A 20,021-nucleotide genomic window follows, 5' to 3' on the forward strand; every position below is an offset into this window, starting at 1 on the left:
TGAGGCTCATGTGTTGATCATCAGGACTGTAGTGCATATTACCTGTATAGGGAAGCCTTTTAGTATGTAATGTTTTATTGTGTTTTTATATATGTTGGAAGCTGCCCAGAGTGGCTGGGGCAACTCAGTTAGATGGGCAGGGTACAAATAAAAAAGTAAAAATAAAATAAAATAATAATTATATATATATATATATATATATATATATATATATATATATATGGTTTCCCCAGCCACTCTGGGCAGCTCCCAACAGAATATTAAAAACACAATAAAACATCAAACATTAAAAACTTCCCTAAACAGGGCTGCCTTCAGAAGTCTTCTAAAAGTCAGATAGTTGTTTATTTCCTTGACATCTGATGAGAGTGTTCCACAGGGCGAGCACCACTACTGAGAAGACCCTCTGCCTGGTTCCCTCACTTCTCGCAGTGAGGGGACTGCTGGAAGGCCCTCAGAGCTGGACCGTAAGTGTCTGGGCTGGATGATGGGGGTAGAGACACTTCTTCAGGTATACTGGTCCAAGGCCCAGTTATTATTATTACCTAAGTTATGACTTTTGGGCAGGTGCATTAAAAATATAAGAGCTTGTTGGAACAGGCCAGAGCCCTGTCTAGTCCAGTATCCTGTTCTCATAGAAGCCAACCAGATGCCTAAGTGAAGCCTATAAGGATATGAGGACAATTTTTCATTCTCCCTTCTAATTGTATACAGCAAGTCTGGCAATCTTATTTCTTTATGGAAAAGAATACCTATTAGCTCTTTATGTAGATGAGCAGGGAGTGGGCAACCACAGTTTGAAGAATTATTTGCACCCCTATACATTGGTATACCTTGCATTTCCAAATGGCACCATCTAGGGCCAATTTAGACCATCTGAGGGCTATCGCCTTTAAATGTAGTGCAGTCAAATGCTCACAGTTCTAATTAGTGAATTTTGACTCCTAGTTTTCTACAGGCATCCGGTTTACTGTTCAGCGTTTTGAAAATGCCGAATTCAGCATCCAGTTTGAACTGCAAGTGAGAAGGTAAGCTGTGATCCAGGAGACTCAATCTGAGTATTGAAAAGCGTATGGAGCTGAAAGAGGAAGTAGGAAAGAGTGCTACTTTCCTAACTTCCTCCTTTAGCCATACGTAGTTTTCAAGGGAGAAAAAGGTAATCACATTCACCACCTCATGACCAAGTTGCTGGTGGGTGTGTGCATGTTAAAGGCTTTAGGAGCACCAAGAAAAACCTCAAGGGTACCGTTAAGGTGCCATGCTGGTAATTTCTGCTCTATAGTGTGTATTTAGCAGAGGGGTAAGAAATAAAATTTCTTTTTCTTACCTTGAAAGGGTAGGAAAGCCTCCAAAAGATAGTTTCTTTCCTCCAGAGATTCTCCATCATTCTCAGCAGTAACAAAGGAATGGTCAAAGCAAAGTTTACAAAGCAGAAGGCGGTTTATTACTAGTCCAGTCCACATGTCCATGAATTTGGTGCAGTTGCTACAGAAGGAAAGATTACTGGATAAGAGACATATGTCATGGGGCTTTTCCAAAGAGCAGCTATCATCACTCTAGATGTCTTTCCTAACCACATCACAAGATCAGTCTTCAGAAGTCCTGAGTTTTGTTGCATTACTGGAACATGTAATCTGATTACTATCATAGTAAATATATTTTCATGTTGATATAATAATATATAGGTACTTGAAGTAGAAATGAGACATATTTCTTTATTTAATTAAATGTGTGCCTCTTTTGTTAGCATTTTTAAAACTTGTGAAATCAGCCTGTATGAGTAGTCAGGAGTGTGGTTAGAGCTGTGATTTCTCTCTACACAAAGTAACTCTGGAATAAACTGGTAGATTACAAAGATTACAAAGCATGTGGTATATTACAAAGACTGAAGCTAATGCAACAGGTGATTTTTCCAGGTGTTCTGCTTGCCAGCTCGGTGGTGCATAGACCCTCTGGAAATATTTCTATACTCTTCAAAGTATGGCACAAATGCTCTCTCTCTTATTTCTAATATTTCTTCCTTTTCATTGAGGAATGATAATCGCTACTCCTTGATCCATGTCACCTCTCTTAGCAATTGACCAATAATGTTGGAAGGAAGGTTTTATAACCTATATCCTATTTTGGGTAGGTTATTATTAGGATATTGGGAGAAGAATGTGGAGGAAGAACCACTTCCTTCAGAGTTATCAATATACATGTGACGTTTCCTTGTTTCATGAAGACCCAGGCCTTATCTGTTATTCCAATGGCCCCAGACAGTTGGGTGCATCTTCCACTACCCTGCTCCATCTCTCAAAGAGAGAATTGTTAATTTGATAAGTGCTATAGCCCTGAGCACGATAGGCTTAAGCAAAAAATGCTTTCAGGTTTATATATGTGAAACATAATTAACCTTTGCACAAATTTCTTTTAGTTCCAACAAGGTTAATCCCAACAGTAATCTGGTTGACCTTCAGATCAACATAAGTGCAGTAGCTCAAGTACAGGTCAGAGGGTAAGTACATTTTGTATTCAGGCTGGACATTTTAAAAAGAACCTAACCATAACTGTTTGCTTAGCTTACTGTGAGTGGGCAATAGTTAGGCCACAATGTTGATTGGTTCAAAAATGGGATTGGGCTCAAAAGCAAGCTGGTCCTACCATTAAGTAGAATGAGTCATATATCGGTTGCAGGTGCTGGAGTGAGGTGGAAGGAAAAGCAACCTACAATTCTTCCTGAGCTATTCTCATCTGTTAGATGACAGATCTGTGTGTGTCACTTGGTCCTACCTGTGCCTAGACTGCTCTGTGCCCCCTCAAGCTCACCTGCCACCCTCGGATGTGTTGAAGAACACTGTCCCATTGCCAGTGTGGATCGTAGGAGCCAACTTGTAGGGACCGAGGGGTCTTTGGCCCTCCCAATAAAATATTTGAGGGGACCAACCACCCACCCTCCCACCTCCAAGTTGATGGGCATTGCCATTCAAATGGTGTGTGTGCACCGCATCATGTGATCAGTTATGCAGGGCAGGGCTTACCTGCCCCTCCCCGCAATACTTTGTTCGAGTTGGCGCCCCTGGTCCAGTCTAGTCATCTTCTGTACATGGATTGCGGGGTTCGTTTGCACCCTTCTGTCCTTTGCCTCAGGCACCAAAAAGTCTCAGGCTAGCCCTGCTCAATAGAACTTTCTCATTCGGAATTTCCACTGATTACTCATTCTGCCAAGAACAATTCCTCATACAAAAAAGTCCAATGCGCAGGAGCTTGAAGTTCTGACCCTACCACATCATACAAATGGGCAGGTTGTATATTTGCGACTAGGTGTATTAACTTCGTTATGGGGATTAAAAACTTACTGTGCTTTGTATATTTGTCCCCCTTCCCTCTGTCTAACTTTGAGCTACATGACAGATGGCACAATGTGCCCCTCTCCATATCTATTGTGGTTGTTTCTGCACATTTGGTTTAGCACTGGGCATTAGTGCTTCCTTCGCATTCAGAATCCCTACACTAGGAACTCTAGAAAATGTTTTTAAAAGTTAGAGAGAATGGAGCTGGCGGACCCACGGCTTTTGTTTTCTTAATCGAGTTTAGATGTGGATCATAGCCCAGAGAGCTCCACCAGGTTGCCCAAGGGCTTCTGTGCACTCAGCGGTACTCCCTGGGAGCAACATTCCCACACAGTCTCACAAATTGCTCTTGAAAGCTCTCCAAGTTTCCAAACCAGTTCACATTGCACCATGGAGAACACTTCTTCGTGGAAATATGGCCAAAGGTCCACACGACACATGGAACTAATTGAGCAATTCACTGGAGAGTGGCCAGTTTCCTTAATAAAATATCAGCAATCTTAAGTATACTTTTATCAAACGCGTGCATATTCCTATGCATCTACTTCGAGTCAAGTGCCTAAATGTAAACATCTGTTGCTAAGAAGGAGGCAGGTGAAGAAATAAAAAGAATAGTACAGGATGTTAAAATCCTATGGCTGGACATAGCCAGTCTTAGCCATAACTCTGCGGCTTCTAAAAGTGCATCCTGCCTTTGCAGGACTTGGGAACATCACATAACATGGAAACGTCTCATGATCTTCAAAGGGTATTAAAATGGATGCTGTTTATGAAATAATACATCTTTGGCTGGACAAACACATCTTAAACTTTCCTTCCTTCCTTTGCTTCTTACAAAGCAATTTCCCTTTAAAATTAAATGTTTACTAAAATTCTTGCTGTTATCTATTCAATTTATATACTGCCCTTTATCAAAAGAGCCCTGGATGGTGTACGACAATAAGAACACATTGCAGAGCATCAGTAATAAAAAACATAAGGAAAAGCATAACAACAGACATCACCATAATAAAATAACCGTAATGTTTCCTTATCGTTAATCATGGGTATATTTAAATGGATATATTGTAATTTTTGCAGTCTGTTTCCTTGCATTGCTATTAACTATTTAGAAAGACTGTTGAAGCATGTTCTCTATAAACTGAGAGGTGCCCCCCTCAAGCTGAACAAACAGGCATTTGTGTGAAGATGGAGCGGTGGTCTCTTTGGAAGGACCCTGTGATTAATTTCATGCACAATTGCCTCTTCCTTAAAGCCTGGAGATTCATGCCGTAATGAGAAACCCAACATTCCTAATATTCCTCTCTGCCATACCAAGAGCCTTGGCAAGCTGTTGTATCATTATGGGGAGGCAGAACGCAAGGAAGCCCTACTAGGCAGTATCTATACATTCATCCCGTTCCCTCTTTCTTTATTCCCTCAAACATGGATGCTGGGTAACTAGGACTGAAGCTTGGCTGTGGTGGAGAAGCTCACATACAGGAAAGGGGATTTTGGGGGGTGCAATGAGGAGGAGGTAGGCTGAACCTTGTCAGCATCTACCAAACCATAAGGCTGCTTCTCACAGCAATTGAGTTTGCTGCAGTTACATAGGTGTTTTCCATAATAAACACATTATTATTTATTATTCCCACAATAAACATATCTGACATTCAGATGTACTGTCAAACCAAGGTTTTGGTTCTACAGGAATGGAACCTAATGGACCTTTGGTTTCAGGTTCTTTCTCCTCCTATTGCATTATGCAATCTCCTCCACACCCCCTCTTGCTGATTCGTGGCAAACCATAGATTACCATGTTTACCCCTGTTCGATCCTGGTTTACTAGGCCAAATTACAATCAGTTTTGAGTCTAGTATGCCTCTTGCCAATGTATGTAGTTCTCTACAGCTCTCTTCTTAGCCTCACAGCAATGCTGCACAAAGGATCAGGCTAAGAGAGACAGTGACCAGCACAAGGGTGTCCAGCAAGTTTCCAGGCTCAAGAGGAATTTGAACATATGTCTCCCTTGTTCTAGATTAGGGATAAGGAACCAGTGGCTCTCCAGGAGCTGTTGGACTACAGCTCCCATCAGCCCCTGCCAGCAAAACAAGGGGTTATGGGAGTTGCAGTCTAACGAAATTAGCCATATGTGTTCACCGTTCCTGTTCTAGGCCGACACCCTAAACCAGGGGTGGGGAACTGGATCTGGTAGCAGGCCAGATTCTTCCTTCCCTCACCACTTGTGGGTCAACTTTGAGAGGTGGGCAGTGCCAACCACCTGTCATTCATCTGACACCATTATGGCTTCATATGGCAACTTGAAAGGGGCTCCTTTTGAAGTCCACTTCAATACAAAACTGCTTGCAAATGGACTTTCAAAGGCAATGTCTCACCGATCAGCTAATGGGCACTAAGAGGCATCACTTTGAAGTGTGTTTCAAATAGTTTTCAATGCAAACTGCTGCAAACTGACTTTTAAGTGATGGCAGCCACGCCTTTGCTTGCCTCTCACCTGACATCACATATGACATCAAGGGTGGGGCAGGCGGGCATGGTTTGGGGAAAATAACCATTTGCTAAACACAATACCATGCTCCCACACTTTTAAAAAAGCTACATGGGCATCTGACGGTATATGCTCATAGAAAAATTCCCACATGCTTGCAGTCAATTTCTAGTTGTTATCATACATAACCATTGTTTTCTTAAATCAGATTTAATGTTTTCCAATTGTATAACAGACAATTGATCAGATAGGGCTGTGCTATTGTACCATTTCAGAGTCTCCCATCCTCCACAAATCATTTTGCCAATTCATAACTGGGAACCAAAAGATGAACCTACTAAAGAAGATGAGATTGGACCTTTGGTGGAACACATATACCAGGTAAATATGCATATACAAATGAACCATTGACTTCCAAGGGATTTGTTGGTATAATGTTCCCCAGACAAACCGTGAAATTATTCTTTGCCAGCGTTTGGGTTCTAGATTTTGGCCAGCCAGCAACATTTTGCATGCAGCAATGCTGAGTGAACTTCTGAGCTGTTTGTGAGACGTGCCTCTGTCAGTTTCAAGCACAGCCACCACGAAACCCACAAAAAGTGAAGTTGCCTTGGCAAGATTGAAATTGACAGAACTGTATGTGGAACCAGATGATACACACATGTTTGTCAAGAGGTATCCGGTATTAATAACAGGAAATTATATTAGAATAAATGTTGTTTTTAAGCATGAAAAGCATGCCTTTGAACATCACACATAAACACACCTATTAAAAAACTCTTTCCCCACTTCTTGAAACCTGAAAAGGAGTCAGTCCACTCTGGGTCATCTTCCAACCAAATTAACCTGAACATGGGTGAGATTTCCTCACCCTTCACAATGCTCCTGCCCCAGATATGGCCACATTCAGCTGGGAACTAGAAGTTTCAATAGAACTCAATTGGGCATTAGGGAGTGAGGAGAGCTCTAGAATGGGAACACAGAGCCTGTGACTCTCCAGATGTTTCCAGACTCCAACTCCCATCATTCCTGACCACCAGCTTAGCTCTCAATTGGGAAAAGAATGACCCAGCTGTGTTTACACAGCCAGAGTTGAAAGGAGGAGCCAGCAAGAAAGTCGTTTGGCGCAAAAGCTACATAACAGGCCAAGAGAATTTATAGGCTGTGAGCAATTACCCAGGAGAAAGTTGGCATGCCATGAAGAGAGCTGTGAGGACATAGGATTGCTAGGTAGAATCAAGTGCATGGCAAGAGAATTCAGCTGGTTTTGGCTTCTGTCGCCACACCATTGCAACCTGGCAACCAGCACCAGAAAACATTGGGAAGGGAAGGGGCAGAATTGATGTGAATGAACAAGCTGTATCTTGGGCTGCAGGATTCCAGTTCAATTTATTCTCCTCTTTGTGTGTGTCTACTCCATAGCTGCAGAACATTGGGCCAAGTGCCATCAATGATACAGTCTTGTATGTGGAATGGCCAGTTCTGAGCAGAAAGGAATTCCTTCTTTACATCCTTCACATTCAGACACATGGACCACTGCAATGTCAAACAAGCTCTGCAATCAATAGTTTGGAAATAAAGGTAGGGGACTTACATGGAGTTTCTTGGTTCACCTATATGGAGCAACTGTTTATTTTCTCAAACTTCCAACCAGGACTCTGCAATCGTCATCTGAGGCCCTTCTTTGTTTGCCTCCTCCACAGGAGGTCTGGAAGATGGCAACACGAGAAGGGGCCTTTTCTGCAGTGGCTCCCAGTTTGTAGAATGCTCTCCCCAGGAAGGCTCACTTGGCACCTTCATTACATATCTTTAGGTGCCAGGCAAGAACATTCCTCTTCTTTCCAGGCCCTTGGCTAATTAAATAATTCACCTAATTCCCCCTTTCTAAAACAATATGTGAGCTAAAACATAGCCATTTTTTGAAATACAAAAGCTTCTCTGAATTTTGCAACACAGTTCTCAAGCCAAGCAACATGCATAAAAATGCATGTATTGGTGAAAATAACATGCACAAATGTATTAGGGAGGAAATGCATACAAAAAACGTGTGTATTAGGCAAAATTGCATACAAAAAAAAATGTATATTAGGAGAAATTAACACTTTAATGCTGATGAAGTTTCATTTATTAGTTTCATTTATTTATTTAATTTCTATACTGCATTATATTTTCAAGAAAAATCCCAAAGCGGTTTACAGCATATTGAATCAATAAGACATAAATAAAACAATCTGAAGAAAGACAAATATAGAGTATACAGTCAAAGCAACATAACAGAAAACAAAAAAATTATCTTAAAGATTTCATAATAAAACATTACAAAGGAGCTCAACTACAGAATATATATTTAACATAGTAGGGCTGCGTGAGTGTGGGCCCCGCTCCCTAGGCCAGGTGGAAAAGGCCTTGTGGGGGAGCGGCCTTCACACCTTATAGCCGGGCGATGATCCTCCGGCCTCATGAGAACTTTTTTCCAAAAATAATTGCAAAGTGATGTGGAAATGTGGAGAACTGAATTTAAAATTCAAAAAAATGAGAAACTCAGAGAAACTGCCCCTCCCTCCCTGTCACATGAAGCAGGTCTTTGCCTCTCTCTCTTTACTTCCCCCAACTATGCCTTTTTCTTTCTGCTTTTCTTTCTGTCATGTGTGATGTGTTCTAAACTGTATTATTATCTTCATTGCTCTCCCACGAGATCTTTCCAGTTGTTTGTTTCCTGGAGTAATACCAGGATCACTTTTATTGCCAGCATTGTCATATGAGCTGTATAATGTTTTGCTTTAATTTGTTCAGCCCTGGTGAAAAATTGCACATTTATTCTAGTCGCACGACTCGCATCAGAATACAATTTCTCTCTGCTTCTTCCAAAGTTGACGTCCTCCTTATGTTGCAGAGAAGCAAAAAAAAAAATGAGACTAAAATAATTTTATTGCAATTATGAACAAAAAATTGATATTTGGAGCCATTCATCCAAAGGTCCCCCACCCCACATTGCAGTGCGAAAGTCCTCAGTTGGAATACAGTGGTGCCCCACAAGACGAATGCCTCGCAAGACGGAAAACTCGCTAGACGAAAGGGTTTTCCGTTTTTTGAGTCGTTCTGCTAGACGAATTTCCCTATGGGATTGCTTCGCAAGACGAAACGTCTTGCGAGTTCTTGCGAGTTTGTTTCCTTTTTCTTAAAGCCGCTAAGCCGTTAATAGCTGCTAAGCCGCTAAGCCACTAATAGCTGCTAAGCCGCTAATAGCCGTGCTTCGCAAGACGAAAAAACCGCAAGACGAAGAGACTCGCAGAACAGATTAATTTCGTCTTGTGAGGCACCACTGTAATTCATTTCCCAGAAAGTAAACACACACACACTCAACCTGATCCTGATCATACCAGAAGTATTTACTGGTACCAAAAAATAATAACAACTACCCACAAGATTTCTAGAAATCAGTAGTAAATTTCTGCCTGGATGAAAATAAATGGAACCCTAGGCTCAGGAGTTTAATTAAAGCAAAATATCATCATGAAAGTTAATCAGATGGCAAAAGAAACAAACCAATCCTGTTGTCTAGTCTTTAAAACAAAATATTTTACTGTATCCTTCCTGGCTGTAGTTAATCCTCTTGCTAGTAGAAGAGGGCAAAGTATCAGCTCTCAGGGTAGAGCTGTTAAACGAAAAGAAGAAAAGTCAATAGCAAACCCAAGATCTCTGTTAGAGAGCAATAGCAGAGTTATGTTCACAGCTCTTTCTTCTTTCCCTTTGCAGTTTGCTGTCCCAGAGGACACTCCGGAACTCGCTGCTTTCTTACGCAACTCTTCCATTCCCCACTATGTTGGACGGAGGGAAGCCAAAGTGGTGGACTATCAAAAGAACTCTGCAAAAGTTCTGGTGAGATGGATGAAAGTTATAGTGCCGCACACTGAGGACTTTTGGGTGCAGTCTTAAGGATGAGTGGGGGGCTGTTGTTATTCTTGTGTTGGTATGACCAGTGACAACTGCACTTCCCTTCATGTTTGGGGGAGTATGCTGTGAGCTTTAACTGCCTGTTCTTACACGGAGAAAGAACCAGAAGCAGAAACACTTATGTAATAGTTTATGGCCTACCACATATAACTACAGCTTGTCTGAAGGAATGTCTGGCAATTGAGCACACGGATCTGCAGTCCCGATGACCAATTTTTAAATGGTCAAATAAATATGAAATTTCTGACAGTAACCCAAAGGTGGTGGACACCATGCGCTCTTAGAGATACTGTTGCTTCCCAAAATCATCTAAATAAAACAAAACAATCTAAATATAATAATTTCACATATTGCCCAGGCTTCCCTCATTTTCAGGGATTTTGAAGGAGGGTCCTGCAAATTCTCGGCACCTTTAGCAAACTGCAGCTTCCAGGATTCTTTGGGGAAGCCATGACTGTTTAAAGTGGTACGATACCGCATTAAAGGTATAGTGCAGACGGGGCCACACTAAGGAACCCTCTTCAGATCTTCCCACTTGCAACAGGAAGGTCATGGTGAAATGGGCATGGCCAGTGCGCATCCATCCATCCTCCTCCCCAGTTTGAGCTGTCACGTATTATTTTTTGAACACTAGGACAGCTGCCAACAAGAAACTCTGCTTATTTGTTTACCAGTTCTTCCAGATTTTTTTTTAAAAGACCAACATTTAAGTTTTCATTTTATTTTTTCTTGAAGCTTAATTTCTTTCATTTGTGGGGGAGGGCAGATGAGTTGTCCTCCCCTCAAATTTTAGGATGGGTGTGTTTTTTCACTCCCCCTTAGGTTTTGTTTTTTTCGTTCTGCAAAGCTTGAGATTGCACCAAGTCTACTGGTCCCTTGTGCCATTTTGGCTGCATAGAGTTTGTCACTCACCCCTGAATTTTGCAAATAGAGGGAATGATTTGGAGCAGGATTCAGATTATGCATGGGGAGGGGGGGGGGAGAGCTCAACAACTCTTCCATCCAGATTCTCACTGTTTGAAATATGGCAACCCTAGGAAAGAAATTCAAGAGAAAAATCTGAAATCAGTTATTGTTTTAATTTGGCAGTATGAAAATCTTCTTACGGTTATCTTGGTTTTTTATTCTAATTGCCAGAGACAAACTAAAATGTATTCTAAATTCCATGGAGACCACCTTTTGTAAAATATTACCGCTCAGCCGTAAAAACTGTTTAATGCCTCATTATCTGTTATCTCCCACAATGACTGGCCTGCCTGTTTGCCAGTACAGATTCAACAACTGCAAATGCTTAGCCCCAATGTTAACTGTGTGTGGGATCTGCATTTTATATAGTAAAAACAAACAGAACCAGATCTTTTATTCAGTAGTTTGCTCCAACTACTATTGTGCTTGGATTTAGCCTGACAGCATTTGGTACTGTGTCTCTTTCTCATGTCATCTTTTGGATAGTGTAGAAGAGAGATGATTAAAGGGAGAGAAGAACACACTATTTATCTTGTGCTGCTTACACTGGTCTCAGCATCCCCCTGCCGTACTCACTCAGGGGCTCTCATGACAGCCTGCCTTGGTTTCTTGGGCAAGGAATGCCCCCCGTACACAATTCCATTGTGCACATCCTGGAACATCCCCCAGCATGGAGGGAGAACAAACATATTGAACTGCTCAAAACCTTGTGTGATATTAAAGTCCATGGATTGCAGCCCATGGCTGGGATTCAGAAAATCTACTTCTGGCAAGCCACAGGGTTTGCCTTAGCATAGTAGAATTTTTGACATATTTCCCCCTCTAACAGCAAGCTCAGTGCCAAACGGTGTTTGGAATGGAGGGGAGTTTCAAAAGCAGAGTTACCATATGGAAGGTGGAGGGCAGGAAGGGTCTTATGTTTCTATGGGGGGGTGTTAAAACCCCTGTGAGTGCAGAAAAGTAATTGCAAGGTTCTTTGGATCCTGGGCTTATAAGTTCATCCAGTTCCTGCAATATTAACAAAAAAATCAACCTTAGAATGCAAATTACATACATCTGAAAAAAACCCTGGAATATCTGCTGAAGCCTTTCATTATGTGACTCTTTCTTTCATCTAGTGTGATTATGAATTGAAAAAATAATGCATACCTTGCTTGCTCCTACAAGACAGAGAGATAAACAAATCAAGCTAGATTAAAGAGTGATTAAATAAGAGAAACTAAACAAACATGTCCTCTAAAACATTGCCTTTCAGTAAATTCTGTATAATCAAGGCCCTGCTGAGGAAGTGGATGGGAGCTGAGAAAACACAAGTTGAGAAAACACAATCTCTCATTCAGTTCTCATGGAGAACTGAACGTTTATGTAGCGTCACGTAATTTTCTGTACAAATTTAACTTTGCACCGCCATTTAGGGAGTTCACAATCCAAAGCATCCAGTTCCTCTCTTAAGATACAATTGTGCGGAAAGAGCATCATTACACAGAAATGCAGGGCCCCTCGAGACTGTTGTTTTATTGCGGGTGTATTCTGTGACATGTTCTTGATGCAATGATACTGCGTTAGTGGTGGGTTTATTCTGCTTCTGCGGTTCTTCTCCAGTGCTACCACATTATTGCTGTCCGGACCTGCTGTAAAGCAGGACCAAACCGAAAACAGAACATTTGTGGGGTATAAAAAGTTAAGGGATTTCAGCAAGACATTACAGGAGATGCACTGGTTGGAAATGAAGCAGTGTGACTCCCCAAAAATCTTTGCAGGTGCAAACAATTAGTTCGCATATGACCTCTCCTATAGCATCATGATTGTGCAATAAAAAAGATGCCTGGAGGAGCTCTAACATTAAAGTGTCAATTTCAGTGTTGGGGGAGTCAGGGATAACATAAAAGCTCTACAACTTGGTGTTTATTGTGCCATAATATATGTATGTATGTTGCAGGTGTCTTCCTTTGTGCCCTTCAATTGATCCTCACTTCCAGCTGATCAGCTCTCAGTGTCACTAACTAACCTCGATGCTGATAATTCTTATCATAAACCTCATCAGTAGTCTTAGCTTAACTAAGCCAATTAGATGACCCATCCATGTATGTTTCATGATTTCCACACACAAGGTTTTCACCCAAGGGGTGCATTAGAGTCCACCATAATGGAGACCCCACTAAAATTCAACCCCAAGTAAAATTCAAATATGTTGTTTCCTCAATTTTAAAGTTTACATGGGATTTTAGTTAAATAACAAAAATGAAACCATGAGAGTATTGTGTTGAATGAAATCTGCTAATTCTCCACTGCGGAAACCTAGGTTCTACACAAGTGTCTCCAAGGAAACATAGATTCAATTCTTATGACTATATATGCGTTTTAAGTAATTCCTTTTTATTTTTTATTTAATAAAAAAACAACACACAAATTCAGTATACTTTTCCTTTCCAAAAATGAAAATCCATCTTGCTGGGAATACACATGGCATGCAGGACACACTGTTTGTTAATGCATTTGTCTAGATCCCAAAAGATAGTTAGAATGCCGTATTGTTTCCTGTACAGAATTGCACAAATGTGGAGTGCTTGATGATAACTTGTTCAGTGGGACTCTTAGAAAGAGGGAAAAGTGCTGCACTGAAAATACGGTCTCGTTTGTGGGCTTCAACATTTCTACAGGTAAGAAAATGCAAACTAAAATATTGGGAAATGTTTCAGTTTTGTGTATTGTATGTGTATTATGTACTGCAAAATGAAGCTTCCCTCTGGCTTCTGAAATCATAGCTTCAGGCTGCTTGCAGATTAGAGTAGGAAAACCTGCAGCCCTCCACATGGCTGAGGCTGATGGGAGCTGTAGTGCAACACCATCTGGAGAGCAATAGGTTCCCCATCCTTTCCCTGGACCTGAATGACACTAGAAATCTCATCTCCTCCAATCAAACCCCAATTCAAGTGTGTAAAGGCGAAAGTGAACTTCAAAACACCAGTCTTCCCTTCTGTGTGCAGCTTGGCTTGCTCCATGCCAGAGGGCCAAGTCTCAAGCTTGGGGTACATTTCCTATCTCAGTTTTTAGCATTATCTGTAAAACAATGCATGCCTCTTTTGTATGTGCCACATTTCAACTTTCTAACCAATGCTGAAATACCTTTGGGAATCCCTTTCATTCCAAGGTGAGACAGTCAATTGTCTCACTTACACATTCTGCTAGTAACAAGCTGCTCTGGGTTGTGCCATTCGGAAACCTTTGAAGTTTTAGATGGTGTGGGCACAACTTAACTGTTAGGGGAATACAATCTCAGCCCCACCTTTTGAGAGAAATGTTTACGAATTCTCCACTAGACTTTTCCTGTAAACAGCATGCTAGGACATACTCTTTTTTATATATATACTCAGCATGCTAGGACATACTCAGTGTAACGTGTGACGCTGCCTTGAAATTATTGGGGAAAGGCAAGTGACCCTTATTTCCAGTTATCCACTGGATCTCATTGATCCTCAGAAAAGATTCAGGGACCAGTAATAGATGCTGTGGTGGTCTGGTGGTGCTCACCTGCCCTCTCAACAGCTAAGCCTCTGAAGTGGGCAGGGAGGTCAGCATGGTGCAAACACCACCAGCAGTGCCAATCTGGCACTCTTGCTGGTGCATTTGCACTGCGCTCATCTCACCAGTGCACCCCTTCTCCTCTCAGTAAGCAGCAGTGACTCAGCTGTTGGGAGTTCAGGTGAGTACCGCCATACCAAAGCATCCACTACTGGCAGAGACCTGTGTCATACAGGTAGATCCAGCAGCAACATTCCTTTTGAGGCAGCCAGAATTGCCCTCATCTGCATAAGCTGAAATGCTTCAGGGATCACATAACTTGAAAGAATATATCCGAGTCCTCCAAATTTGCCTTACACAGTTGCCTGTCTAACCAGCTATCTGTGCAAAATGTCTGATAATGGAATTTTAAAAAGAGAAGCACTTTTCTTCTTCTTCAAACAACCCTATGTCGTTCAGTATGACATGAAACAAAATAATGGAACAGCAGCTTCTCCTTCCAGATACAAAAGTGTAATCCTGCTGAGTATTTAATCCATTGTGATTTATTTTTTTGGAATAAAGAACACATGTTTCATTTCAAAGAGTGAATAAATTATATAGATTTTTTTAAAACAATATTGAATGACTTTCTAACTTTCTGAAATATTAAAGTGACATCTGCCTCACTGCAAGTTGTAGTCTGCCGCCTTAAAGCCTAAAATGTTATCACAAACTGCAGTAATATGAAGCGAGATGATTAAACATGTTTGGGTAAACAAGCAGCCTAGGGTCTCCCAATGAGCCAACAAAGATAATGAAGGCAGTTGAATCAGAGCCAAGAAAGGACAGGACAGTTTCTGGCTTTCCTTCAAAGCTTGAATGCAAACAAGAACATATGTTAAATTTTGTAGTCAGCCTTGCTGAACCAGCAAATCACCAATTGCCTAATTCATACAAAAAAAGAAATAGCCTTATTTGGAAAGACTACATTGTGTTTCCACTATGACTTCTATTAGCTTTCCATTTATGTAATTTATGACACATCTAATGTGTTTATAAAATAAACTCTAGTCAAAGAGGCAAACTGTACTTTGCATGCAAACATATGGGTCAATGCCCTGAACAGCAACTTGAGGAAGCTGTGATTTTGAATAGGGAAGCAGCAGGAGGAGGGATATTTAATATTTTATCCACCCCCTACATTTCAGAGCTTCTTTCAGGGAGATTTGGAGTTGAGAAGATATGGAGAAGGACATGATAAGGCAACTCCTTCAACATTCAAAAGAGCAGCTCCAGAAACTGCTTTTCTGAACATAAATCATTGGTGTAGTTTGTCCCTAACTTGTTTGACGCTGTTCTACCTTTTACAAACAACATTTGTGTGCAATGATCTCTCACAATGCAATTTTTGAAATAATAATCTTGGAGTGAAGTATTGCTTATATTACATGGCATTTGTTCAGGGTCATTTTCTTGGTTCCTACTAGTTGGATCTCAAGCTGGGAAGGAGTGCTAATGAATTCCCAAAGTGTGTGTTTAAATGGCAACAGCACATTTCTCACTTTCCTCCACCTAAATATGCCAGACATCAGAGGAAATGAGGTGTAACCTCTCCCTCTTTTCAGTGAAGCAGGACTAACATTATTACAATAACATGACCAGAAAATGTTGTTTCACAGTGTGCTTCAGTTTGGGGAGCAAAGTTCAGAACTACCACAAGGCCTCAATAAAGGAACATGGATTTTTGTCCCTTATAAGAAGGTTGATGGTGTTGCTGGATCAGGCCAAGGGATCTAGTGCACCTTCCTGTTCTCACTGTGGCCAAACCAGAAGCCTCTTGGAAGCAGGATCCAAGGCCAATAGCACTCTCTCCACTTGCAATTCCAAGCAACTTGTATTCCCTCCTGAAAGGGACGGCTTTCCCTCAAACATAACTCAGCAAGATGAAGTTCTCTGGGGCTGGCTCTTCTGGTGTAGGAGCCAATATAGTTTCAAAGGTTGGAACATCACTCAGATCCTCTTGAGAGGAAAATAGGAACCCTACTTGATGCAGTCAACTGTTCCAACTGGCTAAAATAACGTCTTTTCTTCCTCCTCTTTCAACATTCCCACCTGCAAGCCAGATGCATGTTTCTCTCGCTTTCTCTCTCTCTTTTGTCCTTATATGCCTTGCTTGGCCTGTATCTGTTCGAGTGGGTTATTGACTTCTGCTGTTGTGCCTCATTGGGACCAAAGCAGGCACCATCATCCATCAACATGCCTACCAAGAACTCGTTAAATTGTTTTTCACTACTTAGGTGGGCCAGGAGGTTGATGTGCTTTCCAAATTACCTCTGCATGAGTCTGGCCAGTATGCAGGCAGTTACTGTTCTCAGCGTGCGTTGGAAGTGCTTAACTCTTTTGAATCCAGGCACCCATGTGTTTTTCATTTGCCAAAACTCTAAGGGTCAGAATTTTCAACACCTCAATAGAAGGTATATGTTTGAACATACCTAGGCTAGGGTGTTGGTCCTCCTGAGGGTGATAAAGATACGAGTGCAACTGTAAGCGGAGACCATGAAGCTCTCTAGATCGCTGAACCACTGGAACATAACTCTGTGATCACGGTGCCGAAGAGGGTGGGAAGAAACACGTTTTATATTTGTTCTAGCAACATGCTACCCATTAATACATGGGTAAGGGCAACTGCCCCTGCTTCAACACAGTTTATGCTACAGGTGGGTTGGTTACAGCATGACGCTGATTAACACCAAGGTTGCAGGTTTGATTCCTGTAAGGAACAGCTGCCTATTCCACCTCTATGATTCTTTTATTCTGTGATACTAGGTCCTGCCTACTCAATGTCCGCGCATTTAGTGCAAACATCTGCAATGAGGCATCTGCTTGCATTCAGCTGAATACATGCACGCAGAGGTAGATTTAGGGCATCACAACCAGTTCCTCCCCCCTCACAGGGCACCGAGCCAAGAGGGCACCTTGCTGCCTCCTTCCCAAAGTCTAGTACAGTGGTACCTGAGGTTACAAACACTTCGGGTTACAAACGCTTCAGGTTACAGACTCCGCTAACCCGGAAGTAGTACCTCAGGTTAAGAACGTTACCTCAGGATGAGTACAGAAATCGCTCGGTGGCAGCGGGAGGCCCCATTAACTAAAGTGGTACCTCAGGTTAAGAACAGTTTCAGGTTAAGAACGGACCTCCGGAACGAATTAAGTTCTTAACCAGAGGTACCACTGTATGCACTTCAGGAAGGAGGCATGAGGGCTCTGACAAGGTCCTAGAATCCTCCTTCCTTCTTCCCAAAGCCTAGTTAGCACTTGCCCAGCTTTGGGAAGCAGATGGGAGGACTTCCAACATATATGAAAATATTAAAGAACTTCCCTATACAGGGCTGCCTTCAGATGTCTTCTAAAGGTTATCTTACCTGGCTTGGGGGTCGCATAACTCCATACCCTCCAATAATATTTCTCTGATGAAAATAAGGCATCCTAAGGAAAAGCGGGACATTCTGGGATCAAATCAGAAACCGAGACGGCTTCTGTAAATCCAGGACTGTCCCTGGAAAACAGGGACACTTGGAGGGTCTGAAATTGGATATTGAAATGAGACATTGTACCACCCCCCCTCCCACTTTCCATTCAGTGATCGAAATTGAATTCCAGAGTACGTCTTGGAGCTTAAGAAGCAACTGAGAGGATGCAGTAGCCCAAGGCACAGTTCAACTTTATAAAAAAAAAAAGTCCTGGCAGATGTTAATCCCCAGGAAATACCATGTGGTGGAGTTACTGCTAGTAAAGCAGACCCATCATCGAAAGAGAACATACACTGCAGTGATTTTTTATTATTATTTTTTAAGTTGACGTATGTACTGTAGAGGGTCTTTGGAAATGGCTAATTCCCTTAACTGCTCATCCATCAGTTAGACACTGTGGGGTATCGCTTCACGGTCTGATAATGTCAAATTAATGAGGAAGACAGGATATGCTCTTCGTTCAAAATCTCTCTATAAATTGCATGCAGTGCTGTATGTTTAGTAGCTTGTTTGGAAGTGAGCAGATGAGCATATAACGCTCCCTGGGGTTGGAGGTGCTGAATTGCTTAATGTAAGCTTTGGAATGAACACACTGCAGAATTTGGAAAAAGTGGAAAGGCAGAATCTTTATAGGATCTTATAGCCAAGATTTTAATGCTGCACTAGGCTCTTTGAAGACTGCCATATTCATATACATTCATTAAACAGCCTTTCTTCATTCTTCAAATAGCTAATTCTTGGTCAAATAAAATTTCTGTTTTAAGAGTTTTAGCCAAATTGCTCCCCAAAGGAAATACAGCAGAACTAATAAATTTATATTATGGTTAATAATAATAATAATAATAATAATAATAATAATATTCCCCAGCCACTCTGTGCGGCTTCCAGCAAAATATAAAAACATGATAAAACGTCAAAACTTCCTGATACAGGGCTGCCTTCAGATGTCTTCTAAAAGTTGTATATAGTTGTTTATGCAATGGTATATAGAGGGTAACCAATCAGAATGGAAAACTTGTGTATAAAATGATTAGGGGGTTGTTAAAGGGGGGAATACCCTATCCTTTTTGGCCAAAAAGTAGACTTTTAAGTTGAAGTCAAGTAATTAATAGAGCTCCTTAAGGACAAGTGTGTGAGACCCATTTTATATTTTTGGGAATGGAAGTACAAGGGAAGTAGGAGTACATTGATGACATTTGCTGATAACCCCAAGTAGGGAGGCAGTATTATTACTACAGATGGAGGTCAAGAAATTATACAGGGCAAATGGGACGACCTCCTGAACCCAAGTAATAGAAATGGAATGAGACTGAACAGCGCAAAAATGTTATGGTCATACACTTGGGGAATAATATTAAACATGTTTGAGATCATCTGGGGATTCAGTAGCTGTAAACAACAGAGAAGGGGAAAGATCTAAGAAAGAGATACACAAAAACATTGTAGGAGGTCATGTATTGGAATGGGAACTGTTGTTTTAGGTTGAAACCTCGTGGTTACAGAATGGACCAAACCTGGGAATCACAGGATGGTCTCTGATTTATAAGTTACAATGCTGACATTATATTTGTAAAAACACTGGGGTCTGGTGGGATTATCAAAATTGCTCTTTGCTTCCTGACAAACCATCAGAAAGCCTGGAAATTTGGTACATACATAACCCCAAATATACTGATTCCTAGAAAAAAATAAAATAAAAACTGGACCTTTGTAGCTCTCTCTGGGATATTCAAGGTGCACTCCCAAACAACGAAGCTATTGCCACACCACCTAGGCAGCTGAAATTTGGCCTTTTGACAATTGCGAAAGGGAAAACAATGTAGAAGACAGTTTTGGTTCAGCATTGTCTACGATCCATTCCTGACATATACTGTCGTATGGATGGGAGACGATGCTACACTGAAGCAGAGTATTTCACAGCCACCCCTCCTGGATCACCCTGTCCTTCCCCAGGTCTAGACAGCTTCTCTTTGTTATTTCTTTGGCCCCAAAATGTTTGGAAACCACTGATGTTGCCGACACTTAAATTCAGTGAAAGTTGCTTAGCTGGCTTCTTGTTACTAAAATGAAAGCAAAGAATTCGCTCTCAGCTTTGGGGAACAATGACACATTTCTCAAAAGCACATGCCCCTTCAAATGAGAGTGTGGTTTGTGTAAGGCCCGCCTTCCAGTGCAAAGGTCAGGGATTAGTGTACTCATAAATCCTCTTCGCTGATGAGAGATAACATAACTTAAGGAGGCCTGCTC

General features: G+C 41.5%; 1 protein-coding gene across 3 annotated transcripts in view; it reads left to right on the top strand.

The window, feature by feature from the left end:
- The window catches only part of ITGA8 (integrin subunit alpha 8), a 119,647-nt gene that overhangs the window by 77,713 nt on the left and 21,913 nt on the right, over positions 1-20,021 (top strand). For all 3 annotated transcript variants that reach the window (XM_028751564.2, XM_028751565.2, XM_028751566.2), the window contains exons 22-27: positions 949-1,028; positions 2,417-2,497; positions 6,096-6,201; positions 7,243-7,401; positions 9,577-9,699; positions 13,287-13,400. In XM_028751564.2, coding sequence (XP_028607397.2) covers positions 949-1,028; positions 2,417-2,497; positions 6,096-6,201; positions 7,243-7,401; positions 9,577-9,699; positions 13,287-13,400 — 663 coding nt within the window. The remainder of the gene's footprint in view (positions 1-948; positions 1,029-2,416; positions 2,498-6,095; positions 6,202-7,242; positions 7,402-9,576; positions 9,700-13,286; positions 13,401-20,021) is intronic.

Source organism: Podarcis muralis, chromosome 12, assembly GCF_964188315.1.
Source record: "Podarcis muralis chromosome 12, rPodMur119.hap1.1, whole genome shotgun sequence".
NCBI classification, from domain to species: Eukaryota; Metazoa; Chordata; class Lepidosauria; order Squamata; family Lacertidae; genus Podarcis; species Podarcis muralis.